At 37.5% G+C, this 20,213-nt stretch overlaps 1 protein-coding gene and 1 long non-coding RNA gene across 2 annotated transcripts in view; one reads left to right on the top strand and one right to left on the bottom strand.

Annotated features, from left to right (window-relative positions):
• Window positions 1–12,337: 12,337 nt before the first annotated feature.
• The window catches only part of LOC137576932 (uncharacterized), a 46,684-nt gene continuing 38,808 nt past the window's right edge, over window positions 12,338–20,213 (bottom strand). Inside the window, exon 3 of the long non-coding RNA XR_011032349.1 lies at window positions 12,338–12,439. This is a non-coding gene — a long non-coding RNA (uncharacterized lncRNA). The remainder of the gene's footprint in view (window positions 12,440–20,213) is intronic.
• Vha100-3 (Vacuolar H[+] ATPase 100kD subunit 3) lies at window positions 14,502–17,247 on the top strand. The gene has a single exon (XM_068290457.1). The coding sequence runs from the start codon at window positions 14,561–14,563 to the stop codon at window positions 17,210–17,212; it is 2,652 nt and encodes an 883-aa protein (XP_068146558.1). The 5' UTR covers window positions 14,502–14,560; the 3' UTR covers window positions 17,213–17,247.

Here is a 20,213-nt window from a genome sequence, read left to right as displayed (position 1 = left end):
TCTATACAAATCGATAAACAAAAGGGAGTAAAAACAACAAAAAATAAAGTAGATTACTCTCCTATGATTTCCATTATTATTATGCCAACTGCCAGCAGCAGCAGCAGCAGCAGTGAAAGTGTCAAACAAATGACACATAACTGTCACATGATTGTGAACACGAACATGAATATGTGGTCAACAATGGTTCAAGTGCTCAAATCAAAGGAAATATAAGTACAAATTGATTTATTAAACATTCCAGGGTTAAGTTTTTATTGATGAACCAATGATATGATAAAACTTTATAAGAACTTACAACAGATTTTTATGGGTAAATGCAATTTGTTTAATTAAAAATTTCAACATAAATTGAAAGTAATTTATAAATCTATTTTAGTTAATCTTCAAATCATCGATTTCATCAAATAGTTTCATTGTTTACCTTTTTTCATTAATTCGTTAAACTAATTTAGCTGACTCCAACTACTTTTCTGTATTGTAAGCAATTTTAAATTAATTTTTAAAATTTTAATCACAAAATGGAATCACAGACTTTATAGAAATGTTATAAAAATTTAAGTTTCTTGTTAAGAAAAGTTAAAAACAATTTATTTTATATTAAGCTGCAAAATGTATATACTTTTCGATGACTTAAATATTTCATTTTACAAATATTGTTAATGGAAGGCCATAACAATTTGGCCCTTATTTATTTTTGATTAACGGATTAGTCAAAGACCGCCTTAATTTGGTTAAAACATGTGTTTTTTTTTTGTTTTATTGTTGTGTGGACCACAATTTGTATTTAATTTGTATTCCATCGAAATTTTATTTTTCCAATTACTTTGATCTAAATCCATCAAACGATAGAGGGCTTTTGTTCATTTGCCACGCCTTTTTCATGCATCTACCGAGCAAATGAATAAATATATATATATAGTATGTAGTCGAAATATTTGTAGGTTTGTATGGTTATGTTTCGATTTTTCAATTTGGCTTTGTTTTGTGGCGTTATTTATGCGCATTTTAAGCTTGTTATTTTTTAATCACACGCCCTTTTTTTCTGCCTTCTTTTTGGTGAATCACCCCCACGAACTACCTCCTCCTTACCCACCACAGACTCAATCATTGGAGGTAGGATATATGAATGAATGTAGGAATGGTTGGTTGGATGGTTGGTTGGTTCGTTGGTTCGTTGGGTCCCTCTACAAAGTGAGATACATTTTCCAATTGGCGTTGCTGTTGTTATGTATTTTTAATGAATATCTTTTCAACACGTTGCAGTTTTTTTTTTTTGCTTCGCATTCGAAATCACATATTAATCAAGCAATGTTCGCTTCGATCTGTTCGACCCAGTTTACAATTAAAATTATGACAGGCCGTTTTTTGTTTTTGTTTTTTGTTGTGTGCCTTTTGTTTCCGCTTGTAGTAAAGTTGTCTGAGTTGGAGTTGGAGTGGTAGTAGCTGGCAGCTGTTGTTGGGCTTTTCTATATTCTTTTTTTTTTTTAGGAGGGCCCGCAGTTAATAAAACGTAATTAAAAATTAATATTTAATGCGTGGCCCGCTGCTGTTGCTGCTGCTGCTGCGTGAGGCGTTGGTCAATCTATTAGTTAATCTGGTCTAATAATAGCCTCTAGACACAAGAGCATATAGCATAGCTACATATATATATAGTTTTCCATTGATTAATGACCTCAAGTGGAATCTGGTCATACATATATATCTATACACATACATATGAGGCAGATCAAATCAAAAATCTTACAATTTGGGTCAACCATGTGGTAAGTCAAATCGATAGCATTTGGGTCTGATGGGACTGTGATGCTACTTCTATGGTTGACGGGTGACTGTGTTCCTCTTTAGCATATAAATCAAGTCAAAAACTCATGCTCATAGTCAATTGTAATAAAGACATGCCAATCGAGCAACGCCCGCGCCATGTCAGCGATGTCAAACGTTGACGACTCGAAAAACCAATCAACTCAAAGTAAATCAAAAATCATAAAATATTCCAGCCTCAATGCACACACACACACACACACACAGAGTATGTGTAGGTAGGATTTGCTAACTGCAGCTGACAACGAGGCAAACCAAGCCAAGTTATAGTCAAGTCAGGCCGTTGCCGATTCATGCCACAGGCTCAGAGCACACTCTCTTGCTCTCTCTCTCTCCCTCCCTCTCTGTCTTTCTCTTTCGCTCTATTCAACATTTTTGGCTCCCAGGCCTTCTGCCTTCTTCTGCATCTTCTGCTGACTGACTGTATCGTATCGATGACGTTGGTTGGTGTTCTTCCTGCTGCTGTCGCTGCTGCTGCTGCCTTTTATAAATAAAATTTGCATAAATTTAATAAACCCTCTTCTCGTTCTCGGCTAGAGAGGCCACAAAAGGCAGTGATTTTTTGGGCCATGTATGTGTATGTGTGTGTTTGTGTTGGTGTGTGCATCGCACTTGTTAGTTTTGTGTTGCCTTACGGCCATTTCGGTACCGGAACAGAATAGAACTGAACAAAACCGAATGGTTTGGGTATGGAGGATTTTGTGATTTACCGATTTACCGGTGAGGAGCGGTTTGTCACAAATGCTCCGTTGTCTCACCCAAAGACCCATAAATAAAAAAACAACACACACACACTGGCACACACACTGGCACACACACAAAAAGCCAGTGGCACAAATAATGATGACATTGCCTAGGGAGGAGGTGGTGAAGGTGCTGGGCTATACGCAGCCACGTTCTCATCATTTTGCACGCATAAATCGTTGCAGCTTTGCATTTTTGCCAGTAACCAGCTTGTTAGTCGCTCCAATGACAATGAAGCCCCATTGGACATAACCCAAACCGACCAAAAAAAATGAAAAACCATATTGTCTAGCCTCAGAGGGTCCAAAGCAAATGCTGTTCCTGCTATTTTTCGTTTTGCATATTGGTTCGATGATGATTTCTGGCTTGTTCAATGCTGGCATTTTAATTTGAATAGTTCCTACTGATTGTGTGTGCGTTAGTATGTGTGAATGTGTCTGGGAGGGTTTTTGCTTTTTTTTTTTTTACATTGCGCGATATATTGTAAATATTTAACTTCCTGGTTTTAGTCAAAAGTGCGGCCACAAATTAATGTCAAAGCCAAAATGTGCAAAATGGCCACGACTGAGCGGTTGCAGGGGACTCCGCGGCAGCGGCAGACTTGACCATAAATTTTCCAAATAGCGAAAAAAAATGACAGAAATGCGTTTATTGACCAAATGTGCAGCAGCTCATCGATTACGAGGCCAAGGCAGAGACAACACACAGTGCAGTGCAATGCAATGCAATGCAATGCAATGCATTGACTGGTGTTTCTTGCTGCCTTGACCATTGCGCATGCGTCGCGTCGCTTTTTGCCTTTTGGGACAAACAAGACGCAGGTTTAGCTTGCACACATGTCGTATACGTAATATGTTGTCTATGTTATGTTTGCCATTTGTTTTGCGTCTCTCTTTTCTCTTCTTTCCATCTCTCACTCATTCTGTGTGGCACTTGCATTGCACATACACAAATAAATAAAGAAATACAAAATATATTGCTGGCAATTTATTTATAAACATTTTCCCTGTGAAATGTCGCCCAATCGCAATACCAAGAAGATGAAGTAAGTCGTTTTAGCTTGCATTGCATGTGTACAAATGGCTGAGCGTTTAAGCCAGAAAATGGCTAACTTTAAGGCAATATATTACTATTCTTTTTTTTTGTTTCGTTTTCAAATAAGAACATATCAATTTGCGAGACAAGTTTATTTTAACTCGGTTTGTTAAGCTTGAAATGTGGAGCAATTTGCCACACTTGAAATAAATTCGATTCAAATTATCCAAAAAACAAAAACGAGCTTAGCTTTAGTTAAGTTGATTTAAGTTCAAACTAATTGAGCTCAATTAGTTTTAAGTTTCAACTGGTACTGCTTGCCAATTAAGGATTGAAAACGATATGTTATGTATTTGGAAATCGTGAGGATTTACTTAAATTTTGCGTGTTTTTGTTTTCTAAGCAGTTTTCCATGCACTTTAACGCTTTACTCTAGAGTATTTAATACTAATTTATTGAACAGGGCACAATAAAATCTTTACACAGTCACAAAATGTTTATTTTAATCATGATGAAATATCCCGTAAAATGTCAACATTTATTTTCTATTCTTATGAGTTATAAAATAATCGATTTAAGGTGTAAAATATAGCTTTTAGCATTCTTGTTTTGCCCGTACAATTGGAGGAATTGTTAAAAAGCTTTATCAGATAATTTCAAATCTGTTTTTCAGAAAGTGCAGAGATTCCAAATTGGAAAAACTTTAAAAGGGCAAATGTATTTACTTTGATAATACCCTTTCTTGCCAAAAAATGCGACTTCGACCGAAATCTTTTGACTTTACATCATTGAGAATTGAGGTAATTATTTTTGAAACTAGGATTATGCACAAATATTGGTCTTACAATTCTAGAATGATGACCAAAGTCTGCTGATAAGAGAACTTGGGATAGAACTTCTCAGACTCGTTGTTGGACTCTCTAATACTTATGGACACAAGTGTGATATTCCATGATTTACTTTTATTTGATGATTTGTTGGTCATTGGCAATTGTTTCTCAAACCTTTTTTCTGTTTTTTCTTAATATTTATCCTTTTACTTTACACAAATCTTCCTTCCATATTAAACTAGATGACTAGGTCATGGATTTGGATTTAGCAAACGAAACCTTAAGCAAAATAGATTAAGTCTAAAATGGTTATATTTCAAGAATATTATTAACTGCCTTTAATTAAGACAAATTTAACTTAAGAAAAAGACTAAACGAAATGGTAAATATGTAAATCTGATACCATTTTAGCTAATTTAGCACATCTATTTGGTACAAATGTGTTTGCATTCGTAAAGACTTTTGATTTATTTCGTTTAACAATGGTTCAATTAAAACTTTATGGTAATAAAATCGAAACTGAAAAACATTTTTTGTTTGTTCTTTTTTATTGATTTACAGATAGGCACCATATTAAGTTTAGCCATTAAGCACTTCTAATAGATTTTGGGTTTTTTTTTTCGTTTAGCCATTTCCTTTGGTGTTTCTCTTTTTGGCCAACACTGACGGTTGGACTTAAAGGCATTTTTTGTTTGCCAAAAACGGGTATCTTTTGCCATGCCAATCCTGCTGCTGTGGCTTGTCTCTAACTGGCTGGCTCTGTTACGAGCATTAGTTTATTTTACTTCTTTTTTTTTCTAAGATGGTTTTTGGCTGCTAAGCGCGCTAAATGTGTGTTACTTCCGAACGTTTGTTGGCAATGTCGTGAGTCTGGTTGATGGCCTGGCAACATGTGAGACAGGGAACAAGGCAGTCAGCCAGCTAAACCAGCCGCAAGTCTAATGCATGATTTATAGTAAAATATTTATTTTACTGTTAAGTATACATATATATGTAGGTATGTACAAAGCCGCATCTTTTAGAGTTGGAGTTGTAGTCGGTGTTGGGAGTTTGTGTCTCATATTGGGTGGGAGGGAGTGAAGACTGGGATGTGGGGACAGGTGGCTGGCTTTACGGCTGTCATTGTCTATGTTCTTATCAGACGTGAAGTGTGTGTGTGTGTGTGTGTGTGCATGCAAAAAACTAAAACTCTAACTGTTTCTTTTTAACTTTAACTGCAGCTTGTTAGTTGGTTGCTAATGTCACTCATACGACACGTTGCCACAACACAAAGAACAGAAGCAGCAGCAGCCGTAGGAGATAAAATATTAATGTCAAATGGTAGTTACTTATAAATCAAATGCTATCAGCTGATGACCCCGTTTTCTTTTTTGGCCAGGATATAGCTGTAGCTCTCTGACTGCCGCTTTGGTTATTTTTTCCTCCTTTTTTTATGGCTATTCAATAGTTAAGCGTGTCAAGCATAAATCATTTAACCACATACACAACAACTTATCTCAATCGACTTTGGAAAGCGTGATGCTGGGTGGGGGGAGGTGTAGTGGGGGTTGAAGGGAGAACAGTAATGTGATGGGTGGTAGAGGTTTGAAATCTTTCACTTGCACACAAAATTAAGCCAAGCCAAGCCAAGAGCTGCTCTTGAGCAAAATTATGACAAGGCAAGCAACCCAGATACAGCGACATACACACTCACAGAGATTGAGGGATGGAGGTGAACATGTGGGGGTCTGGGGCACAATTCTTGATAAGCATCATCATCGATTTTGCATGAGTGAGCGACGAGCTCACGTTTAAAAGCATTTTGCTTGGCTTAAACAAAAGTGTCATAAATCTTGCAAAAGAGACACAAAAGAACTTGACACAGTGAAATAAATACGCAAGGGGAATTGCAGCACAGAGCACAGAACACAAAAGCCAAAAGAGTGGGCCCACAGCCAAAGCCAGAGACAGAAACAGAGACATACGTACGTACATACATAGGTTCATAGCCAATGGTAAAGCCATGGCCAGACCAGGCCCCCAAACAAGTGACGTTGCCACGCCATGCCATACCAGACCAAACCAGACCAGAAGGATACTAATGCACGTAATACGTTCCACTTGAATTGATAACAATGGGACTAGGGGCCTGGGGCCTCGACTCTGTCGCCCTGGCCCCTATGTCTCTGATGGACAGCTGCTGCTCTGGCTTCTGCTCTTCTAACTCATGTGGGCGACATCGACTCGACCAAGTTCGAGTGCGCGAACGTGAGCCTGCAACAATGGACACACACACACACACAATAATGATGAAGAGGGACCTAGAACAATCTTTACTGCACTATCCATTGTGTCATAAGATGAGAGATCCTTTGAGCAAGTGCGTTGCTCAGTCTATTAGACGAGTCTTTTGTCAACATCTCTCAGCTCTCTTTCTCCGGGTTGTTTAAGTTTATTCTTGGTAAATTTGTGATATATGTATGTGACTTCCTCTGTGCATGGTAAAATTAACAATTCTTTTTTAAGCGAATAAACCAAATCCCAAAATTGTTAAGGCCTGAAAAAAACCGACGAAAACCAAAAAGAGAGACAAAGAAAAATGCTTAAGAAGATTAATGACAAACAACAAATTGCGCTCAATGTCGCATTAATTGAGGCAATGAGGCGCTTGAATAAATGCATGAGTTTACAAAAATAAAAAATAAAAACAAATTAACATTATTTTGAAGAAAAAAAAGGAAACAGAAATAAACCTCAAAAGACTTCTAAGAAAATGCTTAGCCAAGGTTGCTTACAAGATTTCGGTTTAGATGAGCTTGACGAGATGACAAAAGATTGTATGAAAACACTTTAAAATAATTGCCAAATAACATTTAAATTTTTTACAATTCAAAAAAATGTTTGTATAAATTCAATAATTAGAAAAGTTATCTACATTTTCTGAGAGGCTATAAAATAGTTTTTTACTAAGTCTTCAACTGAGTTTTTAAGAACTTTTTGGCCTTTGGCCTTCATTCTCAAATGAAGATGCAGAATGTAAATTTGAAGCCATAACGATCTCACATGAAATTCGTATAAGATAATGACTAATAACATTATACCCTTAATCTGTTGAAGATTATTCAAAATATATTTAAAAATTAAAACGTGTCGAAGAAAATTGGTAATCATTTTTTATTTCCTAAACTAAGAAACCAATTGTTTTTTTTTTCAGATCTTTATTTTGACTTGTTCAACCGGTTTCATAAAAAAAAACTCTACATATAAATTCTTGGTCAGCAAATAATTGTAATTACTTAACCAATGGAAAGTGATAAACATTCGAACTAGCTTTAAGTTTTAAATTTACTTGAGACAAGATGATTTTTGACTAAATAACTCTCACTATATCATTTTAGTTTTACGTTTAGACTAGCAACTAACAACTAGTAATTTTATTTCATTTGTCTTTATTTAGCTTAAAACTAGGATAAATAAGTTTCAAAAGCAAATATAAAACACTGCAAATAAATCTCACAATAAATGTCCAAGTGGACCGTTAGTTACTTTGGGCTATAGTCTATCCATTAAATGAATTCAATAAATCAATCTAATTAGCGTTACTGTATTTTAGTACCGTAGCACTTTAGTGTTTGCTCTAGGATTGCTGTAACGTTCGTTGTTTCCTGGCCTATCTATGGCTTAAGGTCGAAGATTTATATCTCCATATGGTGGCGCGTGTGGCAAGATTCGGTTAGCGGTTAATAGACACCACACCACCAGCAGCACCACCAACGCTCTTAAATCTCGAACCGTAACCCAACCCAAAACGCAAACCCGACTTAACTTGGCTTATATGTGCTGTCTATTAGCGAAACATTTATGAGCAAATTACGGGAGCGCCGCCAATGCTTGGCCAGGCCACAAAAGATGACGGAAAATTATAAAAGAGCGGGTTAAAGATGGTGCAGGAGGGAGTCCAACTAATTGCAGCACCACAACATATTGGGTGGTGGTGGTGGTGCTGGTGCGGTAGAATGTGGTGTGGTTGGCCTACGCAGCCTGCGGCTTTTGCGGTTTATGTATTTTCAGTTTTTTTTTTTGTTTCGTTATTTGCAATATTTTTATTTCGTTGTTGTTTTTTATACTTTTCGATATGCAACAAATCAGCGTGCAAATTGTAACATAAAATATTTACATAGAGTAGACCTCCCTGCCCTCACTTCTGCACTCGGGGCATTTGCATTTTGTTTATTGCGTTTAATTTGCGCATTGTTTGTGTGGCTTTAGATAATTGCGGGCATCAATTGCAGCCTGCCACTGCCACCCACACGCCCACAATCAAAATTGCCAGGAAAAGGCCGAGAAAAAAGAAAAACTCACTGAAATGAGTGGATAGGGGGAGAGGGGTAGGTTAAAATGAGGCAGCCAGAGAAACATTCGTTTGCTTTCATTAAGTTTTCAGCGAGCATCGGCCAAAATGTATAATCAACGTCCAGCCAACTGTCCAAACTGTCCATCTGTCTGTCTGTCTCTCTCTCTCTATGTCTATCTGTCTGTTTGTTTGCATTTCACGCTCTATGGCCTATGGAGGCACCGTGTGATTAATCTCCCACACGGTATGGCTCCACAAACCACATAGATAGATAGATATATGTACATACGTACATAGATATGTATCCAATGTTATATCTGTAGAACAAATGATTTCCCACTGTTATTGATGATGTGTTGATTAGGTTCTGGAAACCCACCCAACACTGTTCGAAAGACAGACAACTCCAATAGATGAAAACTAATCGCGGTCATGTGAATATCAAAGGTTTCATTTTTGCTTTGTTTTCTGTTGTGTTTTTCGTGTGTAAAGAATTTCACTTTGAACTCGTGCCGCAATTCAAATCCAGGCGCCCTGCTGACTTATCGTTCAGCTGCATAGTAATACTACGCAAATTGGGTCATGTTTGCTCACAAAAAATATATCGCTGCAAATTGCAGAAAACACTGAAAAATCATGCAAAAAACTGAAAATAAAAGAGTAGGCAAACAGCATGTGTCTAATGAATTGCCATCGATGGGTTTTTTTCCTCAGCGATTTTTGTATCGAATTACCAGCCACGCAGTTACGCAACATGTGAGAGGATTTATTAGACAGCTCTTGTCTTTATTTTATTATCTTTCAGCTGCTACCGCAACTCTTGTCCATTTTCCAACAGACAAACAAAATATAAATAAGAATTATGAGGAACATATTTTATATTTTGTCAAGGATACTTAAAATTGTTTAAGACAAAAGCTAATTATAGACAAAATTAAAGTTACCAGAAGTGACGTCTTCTTAAAAAGTTATACAACTTGATAGAAAAGTGTTTTAAAAGATTGATTAACTTAATACACATATTCTTAATTAAGTTACAAAACTTAAACTTTATTTTTGAAGCCAATCATCTTAAGAATAATAAGGAATAAGGAACATAAAGGTGAATACTAACAAGAACCAAAGTAATTTGAATTTCCTTGGTTTTCACTCAACGTTTAAATGGGTTAACTTTAAATAACGTAAGCACACTTATTAAACTAAAACCTTCTAAGCTAAATTTACTCGATCTTAAAATAGCTTTGGAGAAATTGGTTTGTTTAATTCTCGAAATAAAAAAATACAGGTTAAATAAGGTCAATCCATTTACTCTACCATTGGAGTACATGTCGTTAATAAAAGAATTCATTGACTTTAAAATTCAGTTTAAAATTGTTTTCTAACTTAAAGTGTTTGTATAGGTAGATAGTTTTTCAGTATTAACTTTGCATACACGAAGATAATTCTTTTAATTTCAAACTCCTCTTTTTTTATTATTTTCTGAAAGAGGGAACGTAAATATAAAACTTTATTTGTAATTTCATGGCAGAATTGCTCGTTAAATTGATATGTTTGGATCTCTGTGATTGTTAGCGACTTTGCTTGCCCTTGATGGTGGGCTTTGGATGGTGACGCCCCCAACTTGCTGGTCAGTCAGACTGGTTAATGGCCTGGCCAATTGTCGCAAATTAGTGGAGGCCAACCTACACACACATACACACAGAGTCACAGAATTAAATATACGCATACACAACAAAGAGATTTTTGCAATTGCTGTTGAGCAGGTGAAGTCAAGTGGCCAGCAAACAACACCTCAAGCCAATCACATGAGCACCAAACTAACGGTAAACGGAATACAGTGGGAGAGACAGAGAGAGAGAGAGAGAGAGAGACAGAGGAGAGGGTGGAGCGTGCGGTGGGATGAGACAAAGAACCCCAAACAACAGCTATAAACTTTACTGCTACAATTGGCAAATTGAAAATTGCTCGCTGGTGGCAGCAGCCGCGTTGGAGTTGAAGTTAAAGTTGGATATAATTTTTTTTTTTTTTTTTGGAGTCAAGGCGGAAGCTTTAGTCCATTCCATCGCCCAAAGCTAAGTCATGATGCGTTCCGTCTGCCCAGATAAGCCGACATCATCCATGCCCCAGACGAAGATGCATTTGCCCGGGCAGTACCCCATACTGCCGCGTCTCGACATAGACGTTTCAATTTCAACAAAGCCAACAAACCAAAGAGTGATCATGAAGAGGGCGGTGGGAGAGAATCCAGTGAACGAGCGAACGGGCGAACGAACGGTTTTGGCCAATCTTCAAGGCAGACATTTTAATGAAGCCCCCAGCCTCGGCCTCGGTTTTGGTTTTGGCTTTGGCTTTGGCTTTAACATCGGCTACGGCCAGGTTGTAACGGTGCCAAAGTCAGACCGCAGACAAGTCCACGCACTGACGCACTGTCTGAGTCTGTCTCTGGTCTTCCATCTCTCAGCTTTCGTCTCAACTATAGAATAATGATAAGGTCCATAGTTGTCAGCGGCGTATGCAAAACGAATGACTTAAGCAACAAACTTGATTGTAAGTTGTAAGCCATGTCCATGTCTATGTCTATTTCTATTTCTTATAAGAAGCTAACACAACTTAAGCCAAAACTAAGTATATTGAGAGATTTATGCAATTTAATTGGCATGAAATGAATATTCTATCTCTTATAACGGATAACTTTAAAGATCCTTGACGCATTTTTCACAAATGTCTAACAAAAAGGACTTAAAAGAATTTTTTGCTTTGGCTAATTAATACGAATGAATTTAGATAAGAGAGACATAAAATTTGCATTTGTAAACAAGAGAGTTTTCATGTTCTAATTAAACAGATAAAAATGATCTTTAGTTAAGCAATTAACTAAAACATGAATAAACTACAAAGAGACTTTTCTACAGTAAAAGAAAAGAAGTAACTTGGATTATATTTATGGCAAAAGACCTTAACTGGGACTTGGAAAAAAATTCTTTAATTACTTACATATTCACCTTTGAGATCTTTGTATATTTTCACTATTTTTGGGTTGAAATTCTTTTCCCTTTTAAAGATATGAAACTTTTCTATAGCTATTCTATGACTAAACAATGGAGATTGTCACTTTCAACTTTCGCTTGATGCTTCGAACTGTGTACTGGTTACCTGGTGGGTCCCTCTCTCTGTCAGTCTCATCCACCTACACATGCTCTGGTATGTAATTAAAACGAAATGCTAGGCCAACAGAGGTCCACTAGTCCACTTGATTTTTGGATTACTTTTGGCCACAACACCACGCACTTGATTGCCATAATAAAGCAACGAGAGTCTTGTCTCGTTTCGTCGAGAGTAGGTTTAGGCGTTAATTGTGGGTTCTGGCAAATTACAGACTATGGCCGGGAGTACTTTGGCTGCACTTTCTCTCTTTCTTGAGGCGAACAACTGAATGGGTGTCTAACTGAATGACTGACTGACTGACTGAATGAGTGAGTGACTGTTTCCATTGTCTCATTCTGGTGGGCGTGCACTTAATTGCTGTTTAATGCCAAAATCGATTGCTTCTTACCTTATATTGGATTTTGTTTTTTTTTTTTTTTTCCTTTTGTTATTTTCTATTTGAATTGTATGGCGTCTGGTTATTGGACTCAAGTGGACTCAAACATTGCCACACACAAATATACACATACTGGAAAGAAAGAGAGATGAACAGAGAAATGCAAATTAGTTTACATACAAAAAGTTACGACTACTTCAACATACAATGAACTCCCGTCCACTTCACTGGCCATGCGCCTTTGGCCACAAATTGACATTGTTTCTAAATGCTTTTGTGGCTTGGACTCACGCCCAAAATGAGAAGAGAAAAAGCTCCAAGAAACAAAGCAACAGCCAACACCAATAAAATCACTCTGCACGTGCCCCATAATGCCCATTCCCAAGACCAACTCTCTCGCAGCTGCTGCAGTTCTGAGCCAACACTTTGACTTTGATTTATTGCCTGCAATTGTCGCAAAGCACAAAATTGTATCAAAAATAACAGAGAAGAAATAAAGTGAAAACATTGTCCACTCTTGCTTTCCTTTAACAATTTCGGTTACAAAGGTTGCCCACTTCCCCCCTCCTTTTACACAGACAACTTTCAATTGGTGACTTAATTTCTTCGTTTTCTCTACGAAAAGAAAAGTGCTGCAATAAAAGCTAATGAAATCGAACGGAATCAACTACAGCTACAACAAATTGTCTGTTGTATAGACCCAACTCAAAGTTTATAGGCAGTCTTAGTAAAGTTTGCCAAAGAAATTATCAAGTGCAGTTTTTTTTCGGGGGGCTTTGGCACTTTTACTTTCTTTTGTTGACCAACCAAAAAACGAAACAAAAAAAAAAAAAAACACCTATTTTCATTCAGTTAACCATTTTGTTTGGTTTAGGCTATTTTCTTTTTAGCAGCAGCTAATGAGTTGAACTGCTTTTGGCATAAAATGCTCAACAACAATAACTATGGACAATGGCCCAGCACTCAGACAAATTACAAAACAATTTGTCTTAAACTCTCTTCGACTTTGTCTTCGATGTGTATGGGAAAATCTGTTTGCCGCATCTTTTCCATTTGATGAGAAAATAACACTTATAATTTACCAGCAACAAAAATTACATTTGTCTCACAAGTTAAACTGAACCAAGAGTTTTAATAGTTAAGATTTAGAAACTTCATTAGCTAATTTATGTTGTTTTAAATTTGTTGTTTTAAATTTGAGAAAATATTTTAAATAGAGACAATTTTAAGAACCACAAAGTTACCATTAACAGCAGACTTTGCTAAAAAGCTCAGAGTTGCAATTGCCATACTTTAACTTGACGCTAAAACCAGTTGGAAATTCAAACTACATGAAGTGAAATATTCTTCATTATATGTATTAATCCGCATCAATTTTTAGCCTTATAAGCTTCTTGCTTGACATGTATATACATATGCTTATACCCTAACTATTTGAAATTTTGAACAATTAAGTTGGCAACTAATTATTTTAGAATTTTCGTTTTATACCTAAATCATGAGCTCTTAATGATGATCGATGCCTATTTAAGGTCTTTATTGAAATAAAGTACTTGTTCATATATGAGTCGAATCTGGTTACTTTCAGAATGAATTATGGGTTCGTTAATGATATTGTGCTACTACATATACCTGAAGACTTCTGTGTATCTCTTTAAATGGCATGTAATACATTCTATATGTATCCACTTGTTAGTGTCATTCATCTAAATATATGCATTATCTATTAACATAGTTATGGTTGCACATAGTTAGTACAAGGTACTGCAAAGTGCCTCTGACTTACCCAGGGCAAGAACAAAGACAGAGAATTGTCTGAGAAATACTTTGAGTTACAGGGAGTGACAGAGCTTGGGTATTATTGTTTTTTGGAGGCGGAATGCTTTGGCTCACTGTTGCATGACATAGGCGTGGCTGTTGCTGGTTAGATCTTTTTTGTTTTGTTTTTCTTTTTGGGGTTGGGAGTTGCTGCAACTGAAACTTGGTTTTTGGACTCGGCATGCAAACATTACAATTATCGCCGTTAATCTGCAGTTTGTTGCAGTTGCGCTTTGACATGTTTCTTTTTAGCTACTTATTTGCCTTCAAAACAAATATCTTGGCTAAAGGGAGGGAGGGGAAAAAAGACAGCAAGCATTGGCTTAAACGTATCAATTAGAAGTGAAAAAGCAAACAAAATCGAACAAAGAGTGAGAAAAATCAAAAAAAAATCCCAAAAATACTTGTACACACACACAAAACACCAGCGAGATCATGGCTAAAGCTTTTTTTCGTAGCGAGAAAATGGAATTGTGCCATATATTGCTGCACGTGGAGAACGCCTTCAATGTTATGGTAGAGGTTGGTCATCACGGTGCCATACAATTCAACAATGTCTACGACGAGGATCGCGTAATGAATGGTATCTATACCAAAAAAGTAATGTTATGCCAGGAACTCCTGCGGATTGTTGATTACCTTCAGGATCAATTAAAACTGATGGAAATCGATCGAGTTTTCTATCCAGAGGTCGATAGAGATAATCGTCCATGTGAGCGGGATATTAAGGATTATGATGAACGTTTACGTCGGATGAATATTGAGGTAGCAGCGGTCATGGAAAATTTTCAGTCTCTCATTCGCCGTCGGTCTAGTATAATTGAGCAGAAATTTGCCATAGAAAAGGCTGATAAATTCTTTAGCTCTGAGCATGGACAAGTTGCCGCTCCTTTGTATTCGGAGAGTGTCATTATGAATTTGTTAAAGGACACTGCCGAGGCAGAACCATCTAGCGAACATTTGAATTATATTATTGGATGCATACGAGCCGATCAGTTTTACAATTTCGAATTACTACTCTATCGTTTCTTTGGCTTCAATTTAATGGTGCGTTATGCTGAATTGTCCAAACCCATTAAGGAATATCATGGGTCTAAAGCACAGGAAGTACGAAAATTTGCGCTGCTCATGATAACCACATCGATACAGATACGCACCAAGTTGCTTAAGGTGTGCCAATCGTATCATGTTACCATCTACGAGTGTCCTGAAACCCCGCGCCAGAGGCAGCAATTAATTATGCACCTCAACCAAGAGGTTAGGGACTTGGATTTGATATTGCGAAAGAGTTTCGAGATGCGTAAGAATATCTTAGATTTGACTGCTGTCGATTTGTATGTTATGCGCATTAATTTGCGTAAATCTCGCAAAATCTATGATCTCTTAAATCGACTTAGGCTTGTCGGGGGAACGGAAAACCGAAATTATTTGCAATGCGAGTGCTTTGTGCCCGAATCGGAGATCGATGGCATTCGAGCGGCTTTAAAGCGCGGCTCACGGTTGAGTGGCGGAGCAGATGGAGACGCTCCATCGAAACGTGACAGTGAATTTGTGTCCAATCCACCCATACTCCTGAAGAGGACACGCAAATTCAAGCATATGCCGCCCACATATTTTCGTTTAAATAAGTTTACCCAAGGATTTCAGAATCTAATCAATGCGTATGGAATGGGCGATTATAGAGAATTGAATCCGGCTCCATATACAATCATAACATTTCCCTTTCTCTTCGGTGTTATGTTTGGTGACATTGGTCATGGCATTCTAATGGCCTTATTTGCCATGACACTGATCATGAAAGAGAAGAGCATTGAGCGAAAAAGTCGCACCAATCCATCCGAGGATGAGATCTTGAATATTCTATTCGCTGGTCGTTACATTATTTTATTGATGGGTCTGTTTTCTATTTATATAGGATTCATCTATAATGATGTTGTATCCAAGTCATTGAATATATTCGGTTCTAGTTGGAGTTGCCGCTATAATGCTACAACATTGAAGGATATGCGTATTGAGCTGATGATGAATCCAAACGATAACAAATTCTTTTCGGGTGATCCATATATGTTTGGCTTGGATCCTATATGGCATATTTGTGGCGAAGATTCAATTACCACATTAAATTCTCTTAAAATGAAGTTGGCCATTATATTGGGCATTGGCCAAATGATGTTCGGTCTAAGTTTAGCGGCTGTAAATTGTATTCTGTTGAAACGTAAACCGGATCTGTTCCTTGTAGTCGTACCACAATTTGTGTTTATGACCTGTATATTCTGCTATTTGGTTTTTCTCATTTTCCTCAAGTGGCTAGTATATGGTGGATTAAAACCGCATCCCCATAACTCGGGATGTGCTCCATCGGTGCTGATTACCTTCATTGACATGATGCTTTTGAAGAGTAGCGAGCCCTTGGATGAGAAATGTAATAAGGGAATGTTTCCGGGTGAACGAATTGTGGAATATATGTTAGTGGCAGTTGCCTTTTTGGCTGTTCCCGTTCTTTTGGCCGGTAAGCCCATCTATCTGACACGGCGTCAGAAACAGCTTCACAAGGAGCGAGATATTAAGGACTTGCAGCAAAAGGGACGTGATACCATTTTGGGTATGCGATCATCACGGGGCTATTCTTTAGAATATCAGGACGATTTAACTAGCAGTTCAAATACTAAAAATCAAAAACCGGAAACCGTTGACGATGCAGTTGAGTTTGATATGTCGGAAATTTGGATCCACTCGGGCATCCATACAATTGAGAGTGTTTTGGGTTCTGTTTCGCATACAGCATCCTATCTACGTCTTTGGGCGCTATCCTTGGCTCACAATCAACTGTCTGAGGTCCTGTGGCATATGATTCTACACAAGGGTCTACATAATAAGTTACCCATTTATTTGGGTGTACCAGTTCTGGCATTTGTATTCTTTTTTTGGGCCATACTCACAGTGGCCATTCTGGTGATGATGGAGGGCTTGTCAGCATTTCTGCATACATTGCGTTTACATTGGGTGGAATTCCAATCGAAGTTCTTTAATGGAGCCGGTGAACCGTTTGTACCGTTTCATTTTCAACCCTCAACCATACGTGATTAGAATTTTTCTAATAAAATATTTGTAAGTTCATCAAACGGGAGTACAAAAGATATGAGAGCGAGAGAGAGAGAGAGAAATCTATAAAATACTTTGTATAAGGCCTCTTTGTGCTGGTCGTCGTCTCAATCACCTTTCAACATCTTTAGAATTAATTGAAATCCTTTTCAATTAACAGCATACAACACAACCCACGCCACTTGGCCACTTCCTCCATTAGCATGGTGGACATTCCTTTGCAATTAGCATGAACGACTAAGGCCATAAACCAAAGCTAACTTTAAACAATTTCCATTTATTTGCTTTATGCCATTGACCAGCTGCAGTCCTCGTGCTCCTCCTTCTCCTCATCCTCCTTAGCCTTCTCTGTTTCCTTATAGACGTCCCTCTGCCTTCAATGCGGGCGCAAAAGTCGTCGACCCTTTTGTAGCTGAAATGTTGTTACTGTTGCTGCTGCTTTTGTTGTTGTTGCTGCTGCTGCTGCAGCTATTGTTGGTGTTCTTGTCGTAGTTGTTTAGCTTGTTTTCCATACACACAGCTGAGTATTTGCCTAGCTTGGACGTCGACTTCGAGTGTAGTTGTTGCCATTAACACCCACGCCATCTTTTCTGTGTACCAAGTACTGGTGGTAGTGGAACTGCTGCTGCTGCTGCTGCTAGTGGTGCTGCTGGGGGCGAGTCTTGGCATAAATTATGAACAGCAACCGATGACGCATGCAAACCTAAGTAGACTTGTTCATGCATAAATAACTTTCGTTAGCCACATGGCTGACTTTATTAGATCTCAATTCAGCAAGACAAAAGACAGGCTTACACTTCAATACCAAGAGCTACAGAAAGAGCTACATATATAGAGAGCGGAGAGGGGACACTGGGTGGTGTTTGGCGGGTGGTTGAATGCAGTTTCATGACCAGTGCAAGAATCGAGTAGGTTTATGTATGTATGTGCCTTAACTGTGGCTACGCAATGGCAATGGCCAAAACAGGCTTTTAGCCTTAGCACGCGCCATTGTGTTTAAGATATTGCTGGGGTGGTGCTGGTGGTTAGTTGGTTGATTGTGGTTTTGTGGTGCTGCTTTGCTGGTTTGTTGCCTAAGTCTTTTGTTTATATTTGGTAGTTGTGCGTTCTAATGTGCAACGGCTGACTAGAACCCCAACAATGGGCAGCTGCTTAGCGCTTTTATGGCCAACAATTGTCAAGTCTCCTGGGATAAGCGGAGAGAGAAACAGAGATAGAGAACACAGAACACAAACACTCGGAAGACACTGCAAGAAAAGCAAGGTCAACATTTTGTGTTTTGTTTCATGCTTTGCAGTCGCTTGGGGAAAATCAATTTCAAACTAAAAACCGTCACATTGCCCACGGTTTAAATTCTAGACTCTACCGAGTCCCGATCTGGGCATTTTGCAGTTGTCAGTCGCATCACGTCACGTTCTTGTGCTGGGTCATCAATTTTTTGAGTGCATTGCTCAGTCCTTTAAAGGGCTAGCTGCTGCTGTTGTCTCAGTTGCTGTTGTCATTGTGGCCAGTTGCCAGTTGGTGTGTGTTGTTGTATTTTCTTCTTTTTTTCTTTCTTTTTTTTTTCCCTGTTGCTTTGCAATGTTGTTGCAGAAGCAACTTTGTTGGCCATTGTTGTGTGCCTGAGTTCTGGGCACTGCCTAGTTCTGCTTTTGGGTCTTTACATGCCGGCCATAACAAAAAAGGTGTTAAATTCAACTCACTGTAGCAGCAAGCGCACTCCAAAAGCTCCAACTCCAATGTCAATGTACGCTCAAGAATTTCTGCCACAGCAGAAGGACATTTCCCTCAGCCGACCTCAAAATAACCAACTCTGAAGCACTTCAAGTGTTTGCCTCACATCTTTTCATATGTACATATATCTATATTCTGTTTACCCAAAGTATCCCCCAAAAAAAATATACGAAAATCAACAAAAAGATCTCCCCCAGAAAGAAGATTCAAAATAAGTCAAGATGAAGACAAAGCATAACTGTTAACGCTCTTTATTTTGGGTTTTTTTTGCTTTTGCTAATTAATTAACTTGCTTCGCATTTTGTTGTTTTGGCCATTTTTGCTGCCAAGTGGAAAAATGCCATTTAATTCGCCGCAAATTGTGCATTGTTTACTCTCCAAAACGGTTTACTTATTTCTCTCTCTTAACTTAATTAAATTAAAATGGTTCTACACACATTTTTTGCACGTCAGCCGGAAGCTTGACAATTGACCATAAAATAAAACTAATTCGTTAAGGAAAAACTTTCACTCAACTAGGAAAAAAAAAAAAAAAAGCAAAAAACAACAACAAGCAAACAGAATGCTTTAATTAAAATTGCCAAAAAGAAATTAATTTTCAACTGCGCGCTAACCGGTTAGATTTCAGATTTTTGATATGTTTTTTTGTTTTCTTCTTTTAGCCAAAAGAAAAAAGTGAAATTTCTCAACTGAGAATCCATTTTTGGCATTTAACAGCTTATTAGCAAAACAGCAAGGAGAAAAACTCAAAAGTATAAATTATACATAAATTTAATAAGTCAAAATCCAAATAAAGACCACGGCAGAAAGTGAAAGATAAATATTTATAGTATTTTAAAGGAACCGGGAACCTATTGGCAATATTTTGATGCACTTTTGCTCATTAAAATAGTTAATAGATCAGCTTATAACTTGTTATTTATTGGCCATTAAAGAAGTGATCTAGATTAATAAAGAATTTAAGTTCGTTTTAAGTATGGACTGAATTTTTAATGAAATTGTAGATCGTTTTGATATATACCATTCAAAAATGCTAAGTTTACATTTACTTTACATTAATAAAGATAACTATAAATAAGTAGTTTTCAGGTAATGATTAAGTTGTTCCACATGTACAATTAAAGGAGTTAATATTTAGTTAATGGTTCAGCGATTGCAAAATTTTTATTAAATTTGTTCGATAACTTTGTTATTAGAACGAAACTACAGCTGCCTGTGGTAGATAATTATTATTACTAATTGACCCTAAAAT

Source organism: Drosophila tropicalis, unplaced genomic scaffold, assembly GCF_018151085.1.
Source record: "Drosophila tropicalis isolate 14030-0801.00 unplaced genomic scaffold, ASM1815108v1 contig_593, whole genome shotgun sequence".
Taxonomy (NCBI): domain Eukaryota; kingdom Metazoa; phylum Arthropoda; class Insecta; order Diptera; family Drosophilidae; genus Drosophila; species Drosophila tropicalis.
This window is presented reverse-complemented; position numbering and strand designations above follow the sequence as displayed.